Source organism: Cyanistes caeruleus, chromosome 29, assembly GCF_971803275.1.
Source record: "Cyanistes caeruleus chromosome 29, bCyaCae1.hap1.1, whole genome shotgun sequence".
Lineage (NCBI taxonomy): Eukaryota > Metazoa > Chordata > Aves > Passeriformes > Paridae > Cyanistes > Cyanistes caeruleus.
The window spans coordinates 3,536,020-3,556,118 of NC_141729.1; the positions used below are offsets into that span (position 1 = coordinate 3,536,020).

General features: G+C 49.2%; 1 protein-coding gene across 3 annotated transcripts; it reads left to right on the top strand.

Annotated features, from left to right (window-relative positions):
* Positions 1-517: 517 nt before the first annotated feature.
* On the top strand, positions 518-19,043 carry TIA1 (TIA1 cytotoxic granule associated RNA binding protein). 3 transcript variants are annotated; one of them, XM_086865426.1, is made up of 12 exons: positions 518-674; positions 4,959-5,055; positions 5,656-5,754; positions 7,595-7,649; positions 8,751-8,838; positions 9,782-9,857; positions 12,520-12,628; positions 13,070-13,165; positions 13,247-13,331; positions 14,965-15,088; positions 16,973-17,112; positions 18,791-19,043. In XM_086865426.1, exons 1-12 carry the CDS (start codon positions 649-651, stop codon positions 18,909-18,911), a joined length of 1,116 nt encoding a protein of 371 aa, XP_086721552.1. In that variant the 5' UTR covers positions 518-648; the 3' UTR covers positions 18,912-19,043. The 3 variants fall into 3 exon arrangements, with proteins under 3 accessions (XP_086721552.1, XP_086721553.1, XP_086721554.1); XM_086865427.1 differs by lacking the exon at positions 518-674 and adding an exon at positions 2,899-3,007; XM_086865428.1 differs by lacking the exon at positions 518-674 and adding an exon at positions 2,991-3,007 and having other exon boundaries at positions 5,660-5,754.
* The last annotated feature ends 1,056 nt before the right edge of the window (positions 19,044-20,099 follow it).

The window sequence follows — 20,099 nt, forward strand, 5'->3', positions numbered from 1 at the left end:
TATTTTATAAACTTTATTTCTCCACCCCTGTACGCTGTTCCCGATGCCCACGTGTCCCTTTTCACTGCGACTTTCAATTCTTTCATTTTTAATCCTGTAATTTTTAAACTTTTTCATTTTAAACGCCTTTTTAAACTCGTTTAGCTTTTACTAAAAAAAGTTTTACTTTTAACTCCTTTACTTTAACTCCCTTTATTTCCCATTCCTAGTGCCTGCATGTCCCTGACCCACATATCCCTTTCCACCGTGGTTTTAACCCCTTTTAATTATTTTCTTTTTAATTCCTTAATGTTAAAATCCGTTATTTTAACGTATTTTTTTATTATTCTTTATTTTTATTCGCCCCTTTATTTCTAAGGCCTTTATTTTAAATCAATTTTCACCACTTTCCTCGCCTTCCCCTCACGGTCGCGCATGCGCAGAGCGGCCGCGCGTCCCCGCGCCGTTCCCGCGCTCTCCCCGCGCACGCGCGTTCCCGCCCCCGCCCCCCCCCGGCCCCTCAGCCCGCCCGCCCGCCGCCATCTTGCGAGGAGCCGCCGCGGGACCGTCCGCCGGCGGGGCCGGCGCCGCTCGGGCTGCCCGGGCTGCCCAGGGCTCACGGGGCCGCCCCGGCGGGCGGGAAGAGCCGGGGCCCGCGGCGGCGGCGCCATGGAGGATGAAATGCCCAAGACCCTGTGAGTGGGGAGGGGGCGAGACCGCCTATTGTTCCCGGCTCCGCGGGGAGGGGCGGCCTGGGGTCGCCTCACGGACGGGCCCTTCAGGGCTCCGCCGCGGACCCTCAGCCGCCTGCAATGCTGCGGGAGCGACCCCCGCCCGGGGCTGAGGGGTAGCCGGCCCCCCCCGGCAGCGAGGGGAGCCCGGCTCCCGCGGTATTCCTGCCCTTTCCCCGTTCCCAGTGCTGGGCACCGCCGGCCTGCCCTACGCTCCGGGCGTTACCCTGGGCCTCCAGCTCACATCTGGAGGGACAGGGGTGTGTGGAAGCTGTGTGTCCCTTCCCCAGTACATCCCAACTCACATCTGAGAGAAAGGGGGTCTGGAAGGTGTGTCCCCCTTCCCAGTCCATCCCAGGTCACATGCGGAGGGAAAAGTGGTCCTGAAGGTGTGTCCCCCCTTCTCCTGGATAGAAAGGGGGTCTGGAAAGTGTGTGCCCCTCTCCCCAGTCCATCCCAGGTCACATCTGGAGGGAAAGGCAGTGTGGAAGGTGTGTCCCCCTCCCTGGTACATCCACGCTCACACCTGGAGGGAAAGGGGGTCTGGAAGGTGTGTGTGTTCTCCATCCCAGCCCATGGCAGGGGATAGAACTGGATGATCCAAATCCCTTCCACCCCAGACCATTCCATGGTGAGGATCCTGTCAATCTGCATGATCCATGTAGGTTTTTTGTGAGCAAACTGGCTGGATTTTCCCCTGGGGGGTGCGGGGGGCTACATGGCAAACAGCTTGGAGCCCCACTGCCCTGGTCAGCAGCTCCATGTGAATAAGCAGGAGGTGCCCATGAATCCAATGCTTGTCCCAGTGTTCAAAGCACAATCTGAACCTGTTGCTTCCCAAGGAGTGAATTACAAAGCCACCTCAGGGGAGGTTTAGGTTGGATTTTAGCAAAAGGTGCTGCTCCTGTGCACACCTGGGCTGTGCTTCTTCCCAGGCTGGTGTTACCTGGAGTAACTTTCCCTTGTTTGGATGAGGGAAATCAGGCTCCAGTCTTCCCATCCCACCTCTAGAAGCCTTGTTCTCCAGTGCAGCAAGAAAGACAGAAGGGAGAGAGGGAATCATTCCAAGGTGAGGGAATGTTGTGCCCTTGGATTGCTGCCCCTCCCCAGGGGTTGAGAAACAACTTGGCCAAGTGACCACAGGACAACAAGACCCTGACGTGCCTCACCCCAGCTGTCCCGAGCACTGACCACTCTCTGCTTCCCCAGTCCCGGTGTTTTCCCATGTTTTGGGAGCTATTCCTGGCCTCTGCACACACAGAGCCGCTGGTGTTTATTTGGGAAGATGTTTTCCCCCCATCCCAAGGGTCCGTGCGGGCCCTGGTGGCCTCAGTGTATGCCAAGGAATCCATGTCCTGGAGCATGTGCAGCTGGTGGCAGGGACAGGGAATCACTGAGGCTGGAAAAGACCTGCAGGATCACCTTAAAGCACAGCTCAGGACTGGGCAACATCCAGGGAATCACTGGGGCTGAAAAGATCTGCAGGATCACCTTAAAGCACAGCTCAGGACTGGGTAACATCCAGGGTGGGATTTCTCTGCCTCTCTCCCAGGGACTTTGTGGGGTCACACAGGGGATTGTCGCCAGCTGGGTGTCACCACTCAGGTTTAGAAGGAGCAGTCCAAGGCAGAAAGTGCAGCTCAGGTGATCTTTGTTGGATGTAAATCCGTGCTCACACTGGGATTTCTGTAGGATTTCTGCTCCAGAAACGCCCCCTGGGTATGGATTTTGGGGCTCCCTCAGCTGTGTGGCCCCCAAAGCCCTCTGCACTCTGTCCTGTCCTTCTTTAACACATTCCAGTTGTTTTTCTGGAACGGATTGCAGACACTCCTGGAAGTAACTCCTTGTTTTTGCCTTTTCCACCTGCCCCGTGTCAGTGAGGAGCAGTCCAAGGCAATAAGTGCAGCTCAGGTGATCTTTAGTGGATGTAAATCCATGCTCACACTGGGGTTTCTGTAGGATTTCTGCTCCAGAACCGCTCCCAGTTGTGGATTTTGGGGCTCCCTCAGCTATGTGGCCCCCAAAGCCCTCTACACCCTGTTTTTTCCTTCTTTAACACATTCCAGTTGTTTTTCTGGAACGGATTGCAGACACTCCTGGAAATAACTCCTTGTTATTGCCTTTTCCCCCTGCCCCATGTCAGTGGGGTGAGGTGCAGAGCCCTCTGTTCCCTTAGGAGCTGTTTTCCCTCGTGTAAATGAATTCCTGGAGAGGCAGCTCCTTCTCCCACAGACAGATCCCTTCCTTGCCAGCCGCTCTCCAGCAGCAGATGATGGATCTGCAGAGCAGCCTTGGAGGTGACAGAGTCCTGTTGTTTGTGTTTTCCGTGGATGCACGTGGGATACGTGTCCTAAATTAAAATAATTTGTGGTCTGAAGCACGCACAGCAGCAGTTGGGTTTGGCTTCTCAAGATAAATTTGGATAATGCAGCCCTTCATCTGCAGAGTCATCAACCAACTCGTTAATTGGATTCTCATCCAATTAGCAGGAGAGGGGTGGGAGAGGTGCAGGAAGAGCCGGGGCTGAGCTCTCCTGGTGTTACCTGGTGCAGCCTGGCAGGGTCACCTGGCTGCTGGGTTATTTGTGTGTGAGTGGACAAGGTCCAGCTGCTCTGCATCCTGCCTGTCTGTGGAGCTGCAACAAAATTCCATGGAAAAGCCAGGGAATGGTTCATGTCACAGCTCTGGGTGTTCCCCACCTGCCTTGGCACACTCTGAACACACAAATATTCCTGCAGCAGATCCTTCGGGAACGCAGAGATCCGTGGGGCTGTTGGGAATCCCTTCCCTAAAACCTGCTAAACCCAGTGCTGAGGTCAGGAATATTTCAGGAGACGCCTGTTTATTGGGATGAAATCCCATCAGAGCAGAGGTCAGGGGTGGACGCCCTGTTTGGGAACCTTCCAGTCACAAATTAATTAATTTAGATCCAGAAGGTCACATGAGGCTCATCACTCTGGTCCTTCCATTGATTTGTTATCCAAATAATTACAATATTTTAAAAAGGGAGTTAAAGAGAGGACTTGCTAGTTCTGCTCTGGTTAACGAGGTGCTGATGGGTCAAATGTTGGACTCGATGATCTTGGAGGTCTTTTCCAATCTTCCTCATCCCACTCTCAGTTGGACTTGCTGGTGGGAGAACATCCTGGTGTTAATTACCTTAATGGAGTGCTCTAATCCCTCATTTTTTAATGTTTTAAGATCAGAAGGGTTTTTAAAACCCAATCCTGCCTTAAACAGTTGTCCAAATAATTAACCCAGAGCTGGCGTTCCTGACAGAAAACTCTCACATTGCCACATAACCAAACCTCAGAGCGCATCCCTGTGGCAGCAGCAGGAGCCTGAGCAGAGCCTGGATTTGCTCCTGGTGTTTTTCTGACAGCCCCTTTGCCCCTCTGGCAGCAGCTGTGGTGTCAGGGCTGGGATTTGGCCGGGATTCCCGTGGCAGAGGTTTCCCACGGAACGTTCCTCTGCGGCTGCACCTCGGCGGCTGAGGTTTCTCGCTGGGCTTTTTATAAAAATCCCGTGACTTGGGCTCAACAACAACAACAAAAACAGCCACCCGTGGGTCACAGATGGGCTTGGTGGCCAAGGAAGCCAAAATCCCAGGTGGGAGTGGGGGTTTGGGACGTGTTGGTGCTTGGGGAGGCTGAGGGAATGTGTGCAGTCAAGCACGTTGGCCTCAGGTATTCCTGGCAGAGCTGATGTTGCCAAAACTTGAGGCCTTTGGAAGGAACCAACCAAATGTTGTGTAAAAGGTGGGCAAACAGCAGCTGGGAAGTGCTGCTGGGGCAGGAGGGATGGTGTAGGGATACGGGGATTGGAATTTCTGTGCTGGGAAGTCACTGTAGGGATGTGGGAGCAGGAGTCTCTGCAGTGGGAAATCAGTTTGGAAGGTCAGGTTCGTGGAGTCATGGAATTCTGGAATGGTTTGGGTGGGAAGGGACATTAAACCCATCCAGTGTCACCCCTGCCATGGGCAGGGACACCTGCCACTGTCCCACATTGCTCCAAGCCCTGTCCAGCCTGGCCTGGGACACTCCCAGGGATTTGGGGACAGACAGCTCCTCTGGGAATTCCATCCCAGCCCCTCAACACCCTCATTCCATCCCAGTATCTCATCCCACCCAGCCCTCCGGCAGTGGGAAGCCATTCCCCCTTTTCCTATCGCTTCATCCCTGCTCCCAGACCCCTTTCCAGGTTCCAGGGTGTCCAACATCCGTGTCCATGCCTGTGTTTGACCCTCAGGTACGTGGGGAACCTCTCCAGGGACGTGACCGAGGCTCTGATCCTCCAGCTGTTCAGCCAGATCGGACCCTGCAAGAACTGCAAGATGATCATGGATGTAAGAGCCTGAATCCTCTGATTTCCCTGTTCCTCAGAGCTGCTGACCCCAGGCTGTGCTTGTGGCTCTGGGAATTCCTCTGGAAACAGGCCACAAACACCTTAAATACATCTGGACATACGCTCAAATGTTTTTGGCATCGTTTCTGCACGTGCCAGGTGGTTAATTTAAGGACGGGTGGACATGGAGAGGAACAATGAACTCATTAGATCATGAGGGGGTTGCAAATGAGGTTTTAAAAACTCTTTACTGTAATTTTTTACTCTTTCTAAAGCTTTCTTTGAAAGCTCTGGGAGCATTGTTAGTCCCTGTAGAGTCAGGAAACCTGTCCACATGGGGCCAATAAACTCATTAAGTCATGAGAGGATTGCAAATGAGGTTTTAAAAATTCTTTACCATAATTTTACCTTTCAAAGCAGAATTGAAAATTCTGGGAGCGTTGTTGGTCCCTGTAGAGTCAGAAATCCTATCTGTGTGGGGCTGTTGAGGTGTCAGAGGCTGAGCAGAGCAGCCAGAGTCTGGGTTTGTGTCCCTAATCCCGGGTTTGTATCCCTAATCCCGGGTTTGTATCCCTAATCCCGGGCTCATTTCCTGTCTCAGACAGCTGGCAATGATCCCTACTGCTTCGTGGAGTTCTACGAGCACCGGCACGCGGCCGCGGCCCTGGCTGCCATGAACGGCAGGAAGATAATGGGTAAGGTAAGCTGCTGTGCTCTGGGGTGAGTCTGGGGGGAACAGGATGTGCCAGGGGAAATCCTGCTGGGAAAGGATGTCCTGAGTCTGGGGGGAACAGGATGTGCCAGGGGCTGGGGGCATTCCAGGGGAAATCCTGCTGGGAAAGGATGTCAGGGTCTGGGGGGAACAGGATGTGCCAGGGGAAATCCTGCTGGGAAAGGATGTCAGGGTCTGGGGGGAACAGGATGTGCCAGGGGAAAATCCTGATGGGAAAGGATGTCAGGGTCTGGGGGGAACAGGATGTGCCAGGGGAAATCCTGCTGGGAAAAGGATGTCCTGAGTCTGGGGGGAACAGGATGTGCCAGGGGAAATCCTCATGGGAAAAGGATGTCCTGAGTCTGGGGGGAACAGGATGTGCCAGGGGCAAATCCTGATGGTGAAAGGATGTCAGGGTCTGGGGGGAAAATGGGATGTGCCAGGGGAAAATCCTGATGGGAAAGGATGTCAGGGTCTGGGGGGAACAGGATGTGCCAGGGGAAAATCCTGATGGGAAAGGATGTCAGGGTCTGGGGGGAACAGGATGTGCCAGGGGCAAATCCTGCTGGGAAAGGATGTCAGGGTCTGGGGGGAACAGGATGTGCCAGGGGAAATCCTCATGGGAAAGGATGTCCTGAGTCTGGGGGGAACAGGATGTGCCAGGGGCTGGGGGCATTCCAGGGGGAAATCCTGTAGGGAAAGGATGTCCTGAGTCTGGGGGGAACAGGATGTGCCAGGGGCAAATCCTGATGGTGAAAGGATGTCAGGGTCTGGGGGGAAAATGGGATGTGCCAGGGGAAAATCCTGATGGGAAAGGATGTCAGGGTCTGGGGGGAGCAGGATGTGCCAGGGGAAATCCTGCTGGGAAAGGAGGAGATGTGCTGCAAATGCCAGACTCTGGCTTTGGGGTGGAGATCTTAGTGGGGCACAACTCAGAAGGGGAGTTCAGAGTGTTGGGAGGAGGAGTTCAGGTCATGGAGAGGAGCTCAGAGCTTTGGGAGGAGTTCAGTGCTGGGAGAAGTTCAGAGCATGGAGAGGAGAAGTTCAGAGCTTTGGGAGGAGTTCAGAGCATGGAGAGGAGAAGTTCAGAACATGGAGAGGAGGAGTTCAGTGCTGGGAGAAGTTCAGAGCAAGGAGAGGAGGAGTTCAGAACATGGAGGGGAGGAGTTCAGTGTTTTGGGAGGAACTTGGAGCTGAGGATGTGGAACTGGGAGAAAAATCCCAGAATTGCAGAGTGGTTGGAGGGCCCCTCTGGAGACCATCCTGTGCCGTTCATTCAGAGCAGGGTGCACAGGGTAGTGTCCAGGCAGGGTTCTGATGTCTGCTGAGGAGATACCACAGCCTGTTCCAGGCCTCAAAGAAAAGTTTTCCTTCATATTTTCTCTCATATTTTCCTTCTTTTCCTCATATTCAGGAGGAATTCCCCATGTTTCAGTCCGTGCCTGTTGTCCCTTACCCTGGGCACCACTGACCAGAGCCTGTCCCCATCCTCTTCACAGTCACCCCTGAGACATTTGGGAGCCATTCCCTGTGTCGTGTCCCTCCATCCCTTGTCCCCAGTCCCTCTCCAGCTCTCCTGGAGCCCCTTCAGGCCCTGCAAGGGGCTCTGGATCCTTCTCCTCTGCAGGTGAACACCCCCAGAGCAGGGGAGCTGTAGCCCTGTTCATTTAAGAACAAACCCTCTCCCATAAAAAATATCTTAAACTTGTGTTTTATCCCCAGCCTTGCACATGGGGGACCCTGTAGGGTCACTGAGCACTGAGGAAGTCTGAGCTTTTCTGGATTTTTTAGGGATTTGCCAAATCTGATGTGTGATTCCCGTTTGCAGGAGGTCAAAGTGAACTGGGCCACCACCCCTAGCAGCCAGAAGAAAGACACCAGCAGTAAGTGTCACCTGTGCCCCGAGCTGTGCAAGCTGTGAAACTGAAATGCACCACACAGAGCTCTGTGGGAATGGTTTTGATTGGAATCCTAATTATTTATGGTGTCTGCGTTAATTAAACTTCAGGGCAGGTCTGATCTTTGCCATCACACAGCGTTCACAAGTTAATTGTGTCTTCTTAAACATTAAACTGTGGATCTCCAGGGTGTTCCCTGATGCTAAGTTTGGGGGGGTTTTGGTTTTTTTCCATTGAATTCTTAGGGAAGGACTTCCCTTCCATTTCCCTGCAGCATCAGGAGGGGATTTGGTGCAAATCCGTGGCTCTTTGGTACCTGTGCAGTTGTGAATTAAAGCCCAAAATGCCTCATTCTGTATTTTTGAGGCACATTGAGCATCCAGGCTCCTTCCAGGACAGGTTCCATCATTCCCAACAATTTCTGTGGAGAAATTCTTGGAATTTCAGGCTGGAGTGGGCTAAACCCCATCAGTGCCTGAGGGAGTTTGGTGCCTGCTGTGTCACACTTTGGTGGGCTGAGGTGGAAAACTCCTGGGATTGAAGCCTTTTGTTCCTGTTTCTCATGAGGAAGGGATCCCCTTTCCATCCTGAGCCCTCAGTCCCCCTCCACTGCAGTGTCCCAGGAGCACCCTGGGGTGGTTTTTAAATCCCTTCCCACCCAAACCACTCCAGGATTCCACATCACAGCCTAGTGCTGGCACAGAGACAGAGAGATTTCCCTGGACACCGGGCACATGAGGTGTAAATAGCCTCAGAGCTGTGCAGAACATGCTGGCAGGCCTTAAAAGCAGTTTGTAAAATTCAAGATATAAATGTGTGTCCTTAGATCACTGACCTGTGGCCCTGCCAGGCACAGGGTCTGTCAGGAACAGCAGGAATTCTGTTCCACAGCAAACTCTGCTCTTCCTGGAGCATTTAATACTGGCTTTTGTGGTATTTAATAAGTGCTTTTGTGCTTTTTAATCATGTATTTTGAATAACAGCTGGAGTTTTAATAAAGGGATTCTTAAGAAGAGTTTATTTTACTCTTTTCTGCTCAGAGGGCATCTTCAAGCACTAAATCCTCCTTTCTCTTTTCCCCCAAAGACCATTTCCACGTCTTTGTCGGAGACCTCAGCCCTGAGATCACAACTGAAGACATCAAAGCAGCCTTTGCTCCCTTTGGAAGAATCTCGTAAGTCCTTGAGGGCAGAGCAAGGTCTCAGCTTTGTGCTCAGTGCCACTGTGGCAGTGCAGGGACCACACTCCTGCTCCCACAGCCACATCCTTCATCCCAGCTCTTCTGCTCTCCCAGCAAAGCTGGGAAATCCAGACCCTGCTCCTGGGCTGTGCATTTCCCTCGGCACTCCGGGTGTTTGGTGCCAGCCACCCTTAGCCAACTCTTTTCTGGGTGTTTTGTGGACTTAATTCCCATTTCCCTCAAAATGAGCCTTTTTTTGGAGCACCTTGGGGCAGCATCACCTTGTCTGAGACCCCACACATCCATCCAAGCCCTTTGGGCCAGGGAGCTGAGCTGGTCCCAGCAGGGCAGGGACGTTCCCAGTGTCCCACAGCAGAGCCAGGAGCAGCCCCTCCATATTATATATATAATTATATTATTTAATTATTTTATTACATAATTATATTATTCAGCCTGTTGGCTGAATTCTTTAATTCTTGGGTTTATATATTATAAAATATAAACCAAAGAATTAAAGAATTCAGCCAACAGGCCACGAATGCCTTTCAATTCCTATTTTTTTTATTTTGATTTTTTTTTTTATTTTTGATTTTTTTTATTTTGATTTTCTGTTCATTTCTATTTAACATTTGCAACGAGCAGGTAGAACGTGTTGGCAAATAAATATGAGATTTATTTTTTTTAAAAAAAAAAAAAAAAAAAAAAAAAAAATTCTTAAAAATAAGATTTTAAAACTTGCATGGTTCCAGAGAGCCAGGCAAGCTCCTGCAGTGATCTGGAGCCTGTAAAACGCAGCCATTTCTTGGGGGATCTCTTGATTTGCAACGTTTTAAGTTTAATTTTGCTCCTTTAGCCAAGCTGAGTGTGGACAAGGAGTGGTGCTGGTGGAGGGGAGAGGAGAGAGGTGGAGCTGAGCCGGTTCCCTTTGTGCTTTCAGGGATGCACGGGTGGTCAAGGACATGGCCACGGGCAAGTCCAAGGGCTATGGCTTCGTCTCCTTCTTCAATAAATGGGTAAGAGCTCTTTGTTTCCTTCCTCAAAAAATGGTTAAAATCCCTTCATTTCCTCCCTCAAAAAATGGGGGAAATCCTTTCATTTTCTCCCTCAAAAAATGGTTAAAATCCCTTAATTTCCTCCAAAAAATGGATAAAATCCCTTCATTTTCTCCTTCAAAAAATGGGGGAAATCCCTTCATTTTCTCCTTCAAAAAATGGTTAAAATCCCTTAATTTCCTCAAAAAAATGGGGGAAATCCCTTCATTTTCTCCCACAAAAAATGGATAAAATCCCTTAATTTCCTCAAAAAAATGGTTAAAATCCCTTCATTTCCTCCCTCAAAAAATGGGGGAAATCCCTTCATTTTCTCCTTCAAAAAATGGTTAAAATCCCTTAATTTCCTCAAAAAAATGGGGGAAATCCCTTCATTTTCTCCCTCAAAAAATGGATAAAATCCCTTAATTTCCTCAAAAAAATGGGGGAAATCCTGTTATTTTCTCCCTCAAAAAATGGATAAAATCCCTTAATTTCCTCAAAAAAATGGATAATATCCCTTCATTTTCTCCTTCAAAAAATGGTTAAAATCCCTTAATTTCCTCCAAAAAATGGATAAAATCCCTTCATTTTCTCCATCAAAAAATGGATAAAATCCCTTAATTTCCTCCAAAAAATTGATAAAATCCCTTCATTTTCTCCTTCAAAAAATGGTTATAATCCCTTCATTTCCTTCCTCAAAAAATGGGGGAAATCCCTTCATTTTCTTCTTCAAAAAATGGGGGAAATCCCTTAATTTTCTCCATCAAAAAATGGGGGAAATCCTTTCATTTTCTCCCTCAAAAAATTGGTAAAATCACTTTGTTTCCCTCTTAATAAATGGGTAAAATCCTTTCATGTCCCTCTTCAATAAATGGGGAAAATCCCTTTATTTTCCTCCAAAAAATGGGTAAAATCCCCTTAATTTTCCTCTTAATAAATGGATAAAATCCCTTAATTTCCTCCAATAAATGGGTGAAATTCCTTCATTTCCCTCTTAATAAATGTGTAAAATCCTTTAATTTCCCCACTCAATAAATGGGTAAAATCACTTTGTTTCCCTCTTAATAAATGGGTAAAATCCCTTCATTTTCCTCCTAATAAATGGATAAAATCCTTTAATTTCCTCAAAAAAAAAAAATGGATAAAATCCCTTCATTTTCTCCCTCAAAAAATTGGTAAAATCACTTTATTTTCCTCCAATAAATGGGTAAAATCCCTTCATTTCCCTCTTAATAAATGGATAAAATCCTTTAATTTCCCTCTTAATAAATGGGCAAAATTCCTTCATTTCCTCCCTCAATAAATAGGTAAAATCATTTTGTTTTCCTCTTAATAAATGGGTAAAATCCCTTCATTTTCCTCCAGTAAATGGGTGAAATCCCTTCATTTCCTCCTTCATCAATAAATGGGTAAAATCCCTTTGTTTCCTCCAATAAATTGGTAAAATCCCTTTGTTTCCCTTCAATAAATGAGTAAAATCCCTTCATTTCCTCCTTCAATAAATGGGGAAGGTGTTAGATTCCTTCAGAAAACGGGAAAAATCCCTTCATTTTCTTCTTCAATAAACGGGAAAGATCCCTTCATTCACTAAATTGGTGGGATCCTTAATTGATTTCTTTAATAAATGGGAAAGATCTTGAGTAAATGGATTAGATCCCTTCATTTCCCTCTCCAGTCTCTCACAGTCTGGATCTTGCCCAGCTGATTTTCACTTTGCTTTCCCTGCCTGTAACGGGGGGGAGGCTTCTCTCCCTCTGAATCCATGGAATTCACGGAATTCCACAACAAATGGGGCTGGAAGGAGCTGGGGCAGGGACCCCTCCCACTGTCCCAGGGTGCTGCAAGCCCCGTCCAGCCCAGCCTGGGGCACTTCCAGGGTCGCTCAGGAGGGCAGTGGGGTCACCCCCGTGGCTCTGACCCACAGGAAGGGGGCCAGCAGTGGGGTCACCCCCGTGGCTCTGACCCACAGGAAGGGGGCCAGCAGTGGGGTCACCCCCGTGGCTCTGACCCACAGGAAGGGGGCCAGCAGTGGGGTGAGTCCCCTGGCTCTGACCCACAGGAAGGGGGCCAGCAGTGGGGTCACCCCCGTGGCTCTGACCCGCAGGAAGGGGGCCAGCAGTGGGGTCAGTCCTGTGGCTCTGACCCACAGGAAGGGGGCCAGCAGTGGGGTCACTCCCGTGGCTCTGACCCACAGGAAGGGGGCCAGCAGTGGGGTCACTCCCGTGGCTCTGACCCACAGGAAGGGGGCCAGCAGTGGGGTGAGTCCCGTGGCTCTGACCCACAGGAAGGGGGCCAGCAGTGGGGTGAGTCCCCTGGCTCTGACCCACAGGAAGGGGGCCAGCAGTGGGGTCAGTCCCCTGGCTCTGACCCACAGGAAGGGGGCCAGCAGTGGGGTCACCCCCGTGGCTCTGACCCACAGGAAGGGGGCCAGCAGTGGGGTCACTCCCGTGGCTCTGACCCACAGGAAGGGGGCCAGCAGTGGGGTCAGTCCCCTGGCTCTGACCCACAGGAAGGGGGCCAGCAGTGGGGTGAGTCCTGTGGCTCTGACCCACAGGAAGGGGGCCAGCAGTGGGGTCACTCCTGTGGCTCTGACCCACAGGAAGGGGGCCAGCAGTGGGGTCAGCGGGGTTTTTCTCTCCTCCAGGACGCCGAGAACGCCATCCAGCAGATGGGGGGGCAGTGGCTCGGGGGCCGGCAGATCCGGACCAACTGGGCCACCAGGAAACCTCCAGCTCCCAAGAGCACCTATGAGAGTAGGTGGCCACCCTGTGCCCTGCCAGCTCCTGGGGTGGGGGATCCCCGAGATTTTGGGGTGGGAAGGACCTCAGAGCCAATCCCACCCCACCCCAAGGTGCTCAAAGCCCCGTCCAGCCTGGCCTTGGGCACTGCCAGGGATGGAGCAGCCACAGCTGCTCTGGGAATTCCATCCCAGCCCCTCCCCACCTTCATTCCTTCCCAATATCCCTCCCCAATTTCCCCTTTCCCATTTTAAAGTCATTCCCTGCATCCTTGTCCTGCCATCCCTTGTCCGCAGTCCCTCTCCAGCTCTCCTGGAGCCCCTTCAGTCCCTGGAAAGGGCTCTGAGGTGTCCCAGGAAAGATCTGTGATTGTTCCCACCATCCTGTGCCAGTCAGGGCTAAAATTCCCCCCAATTCCCATCCCACCCCTTGAAAATCCCACCCAATCTCTTCCAGCAACCACCAAACAATTGTCCTACGACGAGGTGGTGACTCAGTCCAGCCCCAGCAACTGCACCGTGTACTGCGGGGGGGTCACCTCGGGCCTCACAGGTACGTGTGGCCCCAGCCCGTGGCAGCTGTCCCCTTGTCCCCACGGCTGCCTCACGCTGCTCTCTGTCCTTCCTGCTCCAGAGCAGCTGATGCGCCAGACCTTCTCCCCCTTCGGGCAGATCATGGAGATCCGAGTGTTCCCGGATAAAGGATACTCCTTCGTCAGGTGGGAGTGGGCTTGGGGCTGGGGGTGTCACAGGTTAGAGGGGTTTTCCTTCCTCTGCCCTGAGGAGGGGTTGTAAAAAACGGGGAAAATCCCTGAAATCCCTTGGAACAGGGCCCTTTGTCCTTCATAACTTCAGTCACCACTGTCACTAAACCATCCCAGGTTAGAGGGGTTTTCCTTCCTCTGCCCTGAGGAGGGATTGTAAAAAATGGGGAAAATCACAGAAATCTCTTGGAACAGGGCCCTTGGTCACACATCACCACAGAGGAGTCACTAAACCATCCTAAGTCAGAGGAGTTTTCCTGCCTCTGCTCTGAGGAGGGATCATGGCTGTAATAAAATGGGGAAAATCCTTGAAATCCCTTGGAACAGGGCCCTTTGTCCTTCAGGACTTCAGTCACCACTGTCACTAAACCCTCCCAGGTTAGAGGGGTTTTCCTTCCTCTGCCCTGAGGAGGGATTGTAAAAAATGGGGAAAATCACAGAAATCTCTTGGAACAGGGCCCTTGGTCACACATCACCACAGAGGAGTCACTAAACCATCCCAGTTAGAGGGGTTTTCCTGCCTCTGCTCTGAGGAGGGGTTGTAAAAAATGGGAAAATCACAGAAATCTCTTGGAGCAGGGCCCTTGGTCACACATCACCACAGAGGAGTCACTAAACCATCCCAGTTAGAGGGGTTTTCCTGCCTCTGCTCTGAGGAGGGATCATGGCTGTAATAAAATGGGGAAAATCCTTGAAATCCCTTGGAACAGGGCCCTTTGTCCTTCAGGACTTCAGTCACCACTGTCACTAAACCATCCCAGTTAGAGGGGTTTTCCTTCCTCTGCCCTGAGGAGGGGTTGTAAAAAATGGGGAAAATCTCTGAAATCTCTTGGAGCAGGGCCCTTGGTCACACATCACCAGAGGAGTCACTAAACCATCCTAAGTCAGAGGAGTTTTCCTTCCTCTGAGGAGGGATTTCCCTCCCTGAGGAGGGATCATGGCTGTAATAAAATGGGAAAAATCCCAAAAAACCACTTGGAACAGGGTTGGTCATGTGGGACCTTTGTCAGCCCAGAGGAGTCACTGAACCCTCCCAGATTAGAGAGATCAGAGGATTTCTGCTCCCTCTGCTCTGAGGAGGGATCATGGCCATAAAAAGTAGGGAAAATCCCAGAAATTTAGTTCCACTTGGAACAGAGCTCTTTTCATATGGGAAGATCCCTTCATTTCCTTCTCCAGTTAATGGGAAGATCCCTTCATTTCCTTGCAATGAATGATGACTTCCACCTTTCCCATTTAGTAAAAGAATTAATTAAAAACCAATTTTAAAAGTTTAAAAATTAATAAATTGTCTAATCTTTCCCATTTAATAAACGAATCAGTTAAAAAAATCAATAAAAAAAATTTTTAAAAAGTCAAAAATTAACGAATTAACGTTAAAAATTGAATGGTAAAAAATTAAAAATTAACGAAACCCAAATCTTTCCCATTTAGTAAGAAAATCATCACAAACCAACCAATTAAAAAATAAAATAGTTTAAAAAAATCAATAAATTGACTGCTCTCCTTGCCGAGTTCCCCAATTTATTTAGGGAGAATCACAGCACGGAGTCATTCCCAAGAAATATTCCCGATTTCATCCCGACAGGTTCAATTCCCACGAGAGCGCTGCCCACGCCATCGTCTCCGTCAACGGCACCACCATCGAGGGCCACGTGGTGAAGTGCTACTGGGGCAAGGAGACACCCGACATGGTCAGCCCTGTCCAGCAGGTCAGGCAGCTCCTGAGGCGCTAATTAACCACCCTGTTAATTGGCTGGGGAGTGGGGATGGGATAGATGATGGATGATGGATGATGGATGGATGATGGATGGATGATGGATGGATGGATGATGGATGGATGATGGATGGATGGATGGATGGATGATGGATGGATGATGGATGGATGATGGATGGATGATGGATGGATGGATGATGGATGGATGATGGATGGATGGATGGATGATGGATGGATGATGGATGGATGATGGATGGATGGATGGATGGATGATGGATGGATGGATGATGGATGGATGATGGATGGATGGATGATGGATGGATGGATGGATGGATGGATGATGGATGGATGGATGATGGATGGATGGATGATGGATGGATGATGGATGATGGATGATGGATGATGGATGGATGGATGATGGATGGATGATGGATGGATGGATGGATGATGGATGATGGATGGATGATGGATGGATGGATGATGGATGGATGATGGATGATGGATGATGGATGATGGATGATGGATGATGGATGATGGATGGATGGATGATGGATGATGGATGGATGATGGATGGATGGATGATGGATGGATGATGGATGGATGGATGGATGATGGATGGATGGATGATGGATGGATGGATGGATGATGGATGGATGGATGGATGATGGATGGATGGATGATGGATGGATGATGGATGGATGGATGGATGATGGATGGATGGATGATGGATGGATGGATGATGGATGGATGGATGGATGGATGATGGATGGATGATGGATGGATGGATGGATGGATGGATGATGGATGGATGATGGATGGATGGATGATGGATGGATGGATGATGGATGGATGATGGATGGATGGATGATGGATGGATGGATGATGGATGGATGATGGATGGATGGATGATGGATGGATGATGGATGGATGGATGATGGATGGATGGATGGATGATGGATGGATGATGGATGGATGGATGATGGATGATGGATGGATGGATGATGGATGGATGGATGATGGATGGATGGATGATGGATGGATGATGGATGGATGGATGATGGATGGATGATGGATGGATGGATGATGGATGGATGGATGGATGATGGATGGATGATGGATGGATGGATGGATGGATGGATGGATGATGGATGGATGATGGATGGATGGATGATGGATGGATGATGGATGGATGGATGGATGATGGATGGATGATGGATGGATGGATGGATGGATGGATGGATGGATGGATGGATGATGGATGGATGATGGATGGATGGATGATGGATGGATGATGGATGGATGATGGATGATGGATGGATGATGGATGGATGGATGGATGATGGATGGATGATGGATGGATGGATGGATGATGGATGGATGGATGGATGGATGATGGATGGATGTTGGAAAGGATTTGTTGGGATGTCAGGAAGGGTTTTCTGGGATATCAGGAAGGGTTTTTTGGGATATCAGGAAGGGTTTGATGGGATGTTGGGAAGCGGTTGATGGGATGTTGGGAAGGGTTTGATGGGATGTTGGGAAGGGTTTGATGGATATCAGGAAGGGTTTGTTGGGATATTATGAAGGGTTTGATGGATGTTGGGAAGGATTTGATGGGATGTTGGGAAGGATTTGATGGGATGTTGGGAAGGGTTTGATGGGATGTTGGGAAGGGTTTGATGGATATCAGGAAGGGTTTGATGGATGTTGGGAAGGGTTTTTTGGGATATTGGGAAGGGCTGTAACTCCCAGCAAAGCTTGGCCTGGGAGCATCCACAGCCAGCTTGGACCAAGCAGATCCTATCAGGGATGCAGTGAGAATTCCCAAACTCCCAAACAATTCCCAGTTCCCTGAGTGCTGCCCCGTGTGTGTCCCCAGGGCCAGCTGAGCTACCCGCCGGCCTACGGGCAGTGGGGGCAGTGGTACGGGGGTGCCCAGCTGGGCCAGTACGTGCCCAACGGCTGGCAAGTGCCCGCCTACGGCGTCTACGGCCAGGCCTGGAACCAGCAGGGCTTTGGGTGAGTCCAGAGCATTTTCATCCCAATTTTTATCCCAAATTTTATCCCCTTTGGGGAGTGATTTTTGCACCTCGGAGTTGCAGCAGGACAGGGACATCCCAGCAGGGGTGGGGACATCCCAATGAGGGTTTGGGTGAATCCTGAGCATTTTTACCCCAATTTTTCCCCCTTTGGGTTGTGATTTTTGCACCTCTGAGCTGCAGTGGAGTGGGGACATCCCAATGAGGGTTTGGGTGAATCCAGAGCATTTTTACCCCAAATTTTCCCCCTTTGGGTTGTGATTTTTGCACCTCAGAGCTGCAGTGGAGTGGGGACATCCCAATGAGGGTTTGGGTGAATCCAGAGCATTTTTATCCCAAATTTTATCTCCTTTGGGATTTGATTTTTGCACCTCAGAGCTGCAGTGGAGTGGGGACATCCCAGTGGGGGTTTGGGTGAATCCAGAGCCTTTTTACCCCAATTTTTGTCCTTTTGGGAAGTGATATTTGCACCTCAGAGCTGCAGTGGAGTGGGGACATCCCAATGGGGGTTTGGGTGAATCCTAATCATTTTTATCCCAAATTTTATCCCCTTTGGGAAGTGATATTTGCACCTCTGAGCTGCATTGGAGTGAGGACATCCCAATGGGGGTTTGGATGAATCCAGAGCATTTTTATCCCAAATTTTATCTCCTTTGGGAAGTGATATTTGCACCTCAGAGCTGCAGTGGAGTGGGGACATCCCAGTGGGAGTTTGGATGAATCCAGAGCCTTTTTATCCCAATTTTTATGCCTTTTGGGATTTGATTTTTGCACCTCTGAGCTGCAGTGGAGTGAGGACATCCCAGTGGGGGTTTGGATGAATCCAGAGCATTTTTACCCCAATTTTTATCCCAATTTTTATCCCAAATTTACCCCTATGGGATTTTATTTTTGCACCTCTGAGCTGCAGTGGAGTGAGGACATCCCAGTGGGAGTTTGGATGAATCCAGAGCATTTTTACCCCAATTTTTGTCGCTTTTGGGATTTGATTTTTGCACCTCAGAGCTGCAGTGGAGTGAGGACATCCCAGTGGGAGTTTGGCTGAATCCAGAGCATTTTTACCCCAATTTTTTCCCCCTTTGGGTTGTGATTTTTGCACCTCTGAGCTGCAGTGGAGTGAGGACATCCCAATGGGAGTTTGGATGAATCCAGAGCATTTTTACCCCAAATTTTTCTCCCTTTGGGTTGTGATTTTTGCACCTCAGAGCTGCAGTGGAGTGAGGACATCCCAATGGGAGTTTGAATGAATCCAGAGCATTTTTACCCCAATTTTTCCCCCTTTGGGTTGTGATTTTTGCACCTCTGAGCTGCAGTGGAGTGAGGACATTCAAGTGGGGGTTTGGATGAATCCAGAGCATTTTTATCCCAATTTTTATCCCAAATTTCCCCCTTTGGGTTGTGATTTTTGCACCTCTGAGCTGCAGTGGAGTGAGGACATCCCAATGGGAGTTTGGATCAATCCAGAGCATTTTTACCCCAATTTTTCCCCCTTTGGGTTGTGATTTTTCCCCCTCCGAGCCGCAGCGAGGACACAAACACCCCATCAAGCGACAACACCCCCTCACCACCCCAAACCCCCCCTACCCCAAACCCCTTCCCAACAATCCCCAGGGACGATTTAACCATCCCTAAGGGATTTTTCCCTCCTCCCCACGCAGGCAGAGCCAGTCCTCAGCGCCGTGGATGGGCCCCGCTTACGGCGTGCAGGCGGCGCAGGGGCAGAACGGCGCCGTGGTGCCCCCCCAGCCCGGCTTCCGCGTGGGCTTCGAGACCCCCTGAGCCCCTCCCCGGCCTCCCAGCGCCAATCATGGAGTGAGAGACCCCCCCCCAAAAAAAAGAGCTGAAATTCAACGAAATCCCTCCCTTTTCACCCCAAAAAAAAAAAAAAAAAAACCCAGATGCTGGATCGCCGCCACCGCCGCCGCCTTTCGGTTTTTTTCGATTTTTTGGGGGGTTTTTATAGGGTTTTTTTTTTTGTTTTAGGGGTTTTTTTTGGTTGGTTTTGGTGGGTTTTTTATTTTATATTTTTTGGGGTTTATTAGGAAATTTTTGGGGGTTTATTAGGAATTTTTTGGGGGTTTATTAGGGATTTTTTGGGGGTTTATTAGGGATTTTTTTGGTTTTTTTCTGGATTTTTGGGGTTTTTTTTTTGTTTTAGGGGGTTTTTTTTTGTTGGTTTTGGTGGATTTTTTATTTTATATTTTTTGGGGTTTATTAGGAATTTTTGGGGATTTATTAGGAATTTTTTGGGGTTTATGAGGGATTTTTTGGGGATTTATTAGGAATTTTTTGGGGGTTTATTAGGGATTTTTTGGGGTTTATTAGGGAATTTTTGGGGGTTTATTCTGGATTTTTTGGGGGGTTTATTAGGAATTTTTTGGGTTTATTAGGGATTTTTTTGGGGGTTTTTTCTGGATTTTTTTTGGGTTTATTAGGAATTTTTGGGGTTTATTAGGAATTTTTTGGGGGTATATTAGGGATTTTTTGGGGTGTTTATTAGGGATTTTTTTGAGGGTTTATTAGTGAATTTTTTGGGGGTTTATTAGGGATTTTTTTGGGGTTTATTAGGAATTTTTTGGGGGTATATTAGGGATTTTTTGGGGTGTTTATTAGGGATTTTTTTGAGGGTTTATTAGTGAATTTTTTTGGGGTTTATTAGGAATTTTTTTGGGGTTTATTAGGAATTTTTTGGGGTTTATTAGGGATTTTTTTGGGGTTTATTAGGAATTTTTTGGGGTTTATTGGGGAATTTTTGGGGGTTTATTAGGGATTTTTTGGGGGTTTATTAGGGATTTTTTGGGGTTTATTAGGGATTTTTTTGGGGTTTTTTTGTTTGTTTGTTTGGGTTTTTTAGGGGTTTTTTTGTTGGTTTTGGGGGGGTTCTTTTTGGAATTCTTTTGGGTTTTTTGGGTTTTTTTGGGGGGTTTTTTGGGGAATTTTTTGGGGTTTTTTGGGTTTTATTTGGGG

Excerpts from the sequence above, each read along its gene's own strand:
- TIA1 (XM_086865426.1), top strand. The coding sequence starts at position 649 with ATGGAGGATGAAATGCCCAAGACCCT. Across the intron at positions 5,755-7,594 it reads GCAGGAAGATAATGGGTAAG|GAGGTCAAAGTGAACTGGGC; the intron begins GTAAGCTGCTGT and ends TCCCGTTTGCAG. Across the intron at positions 9,858-12,519 it reads TCTCCTTCTTCAATAAATGG|GACGCCGAGAACGCCATCCA; the intron begins GTAAGAGCTCTT and ends TCTCTCCTCCAG.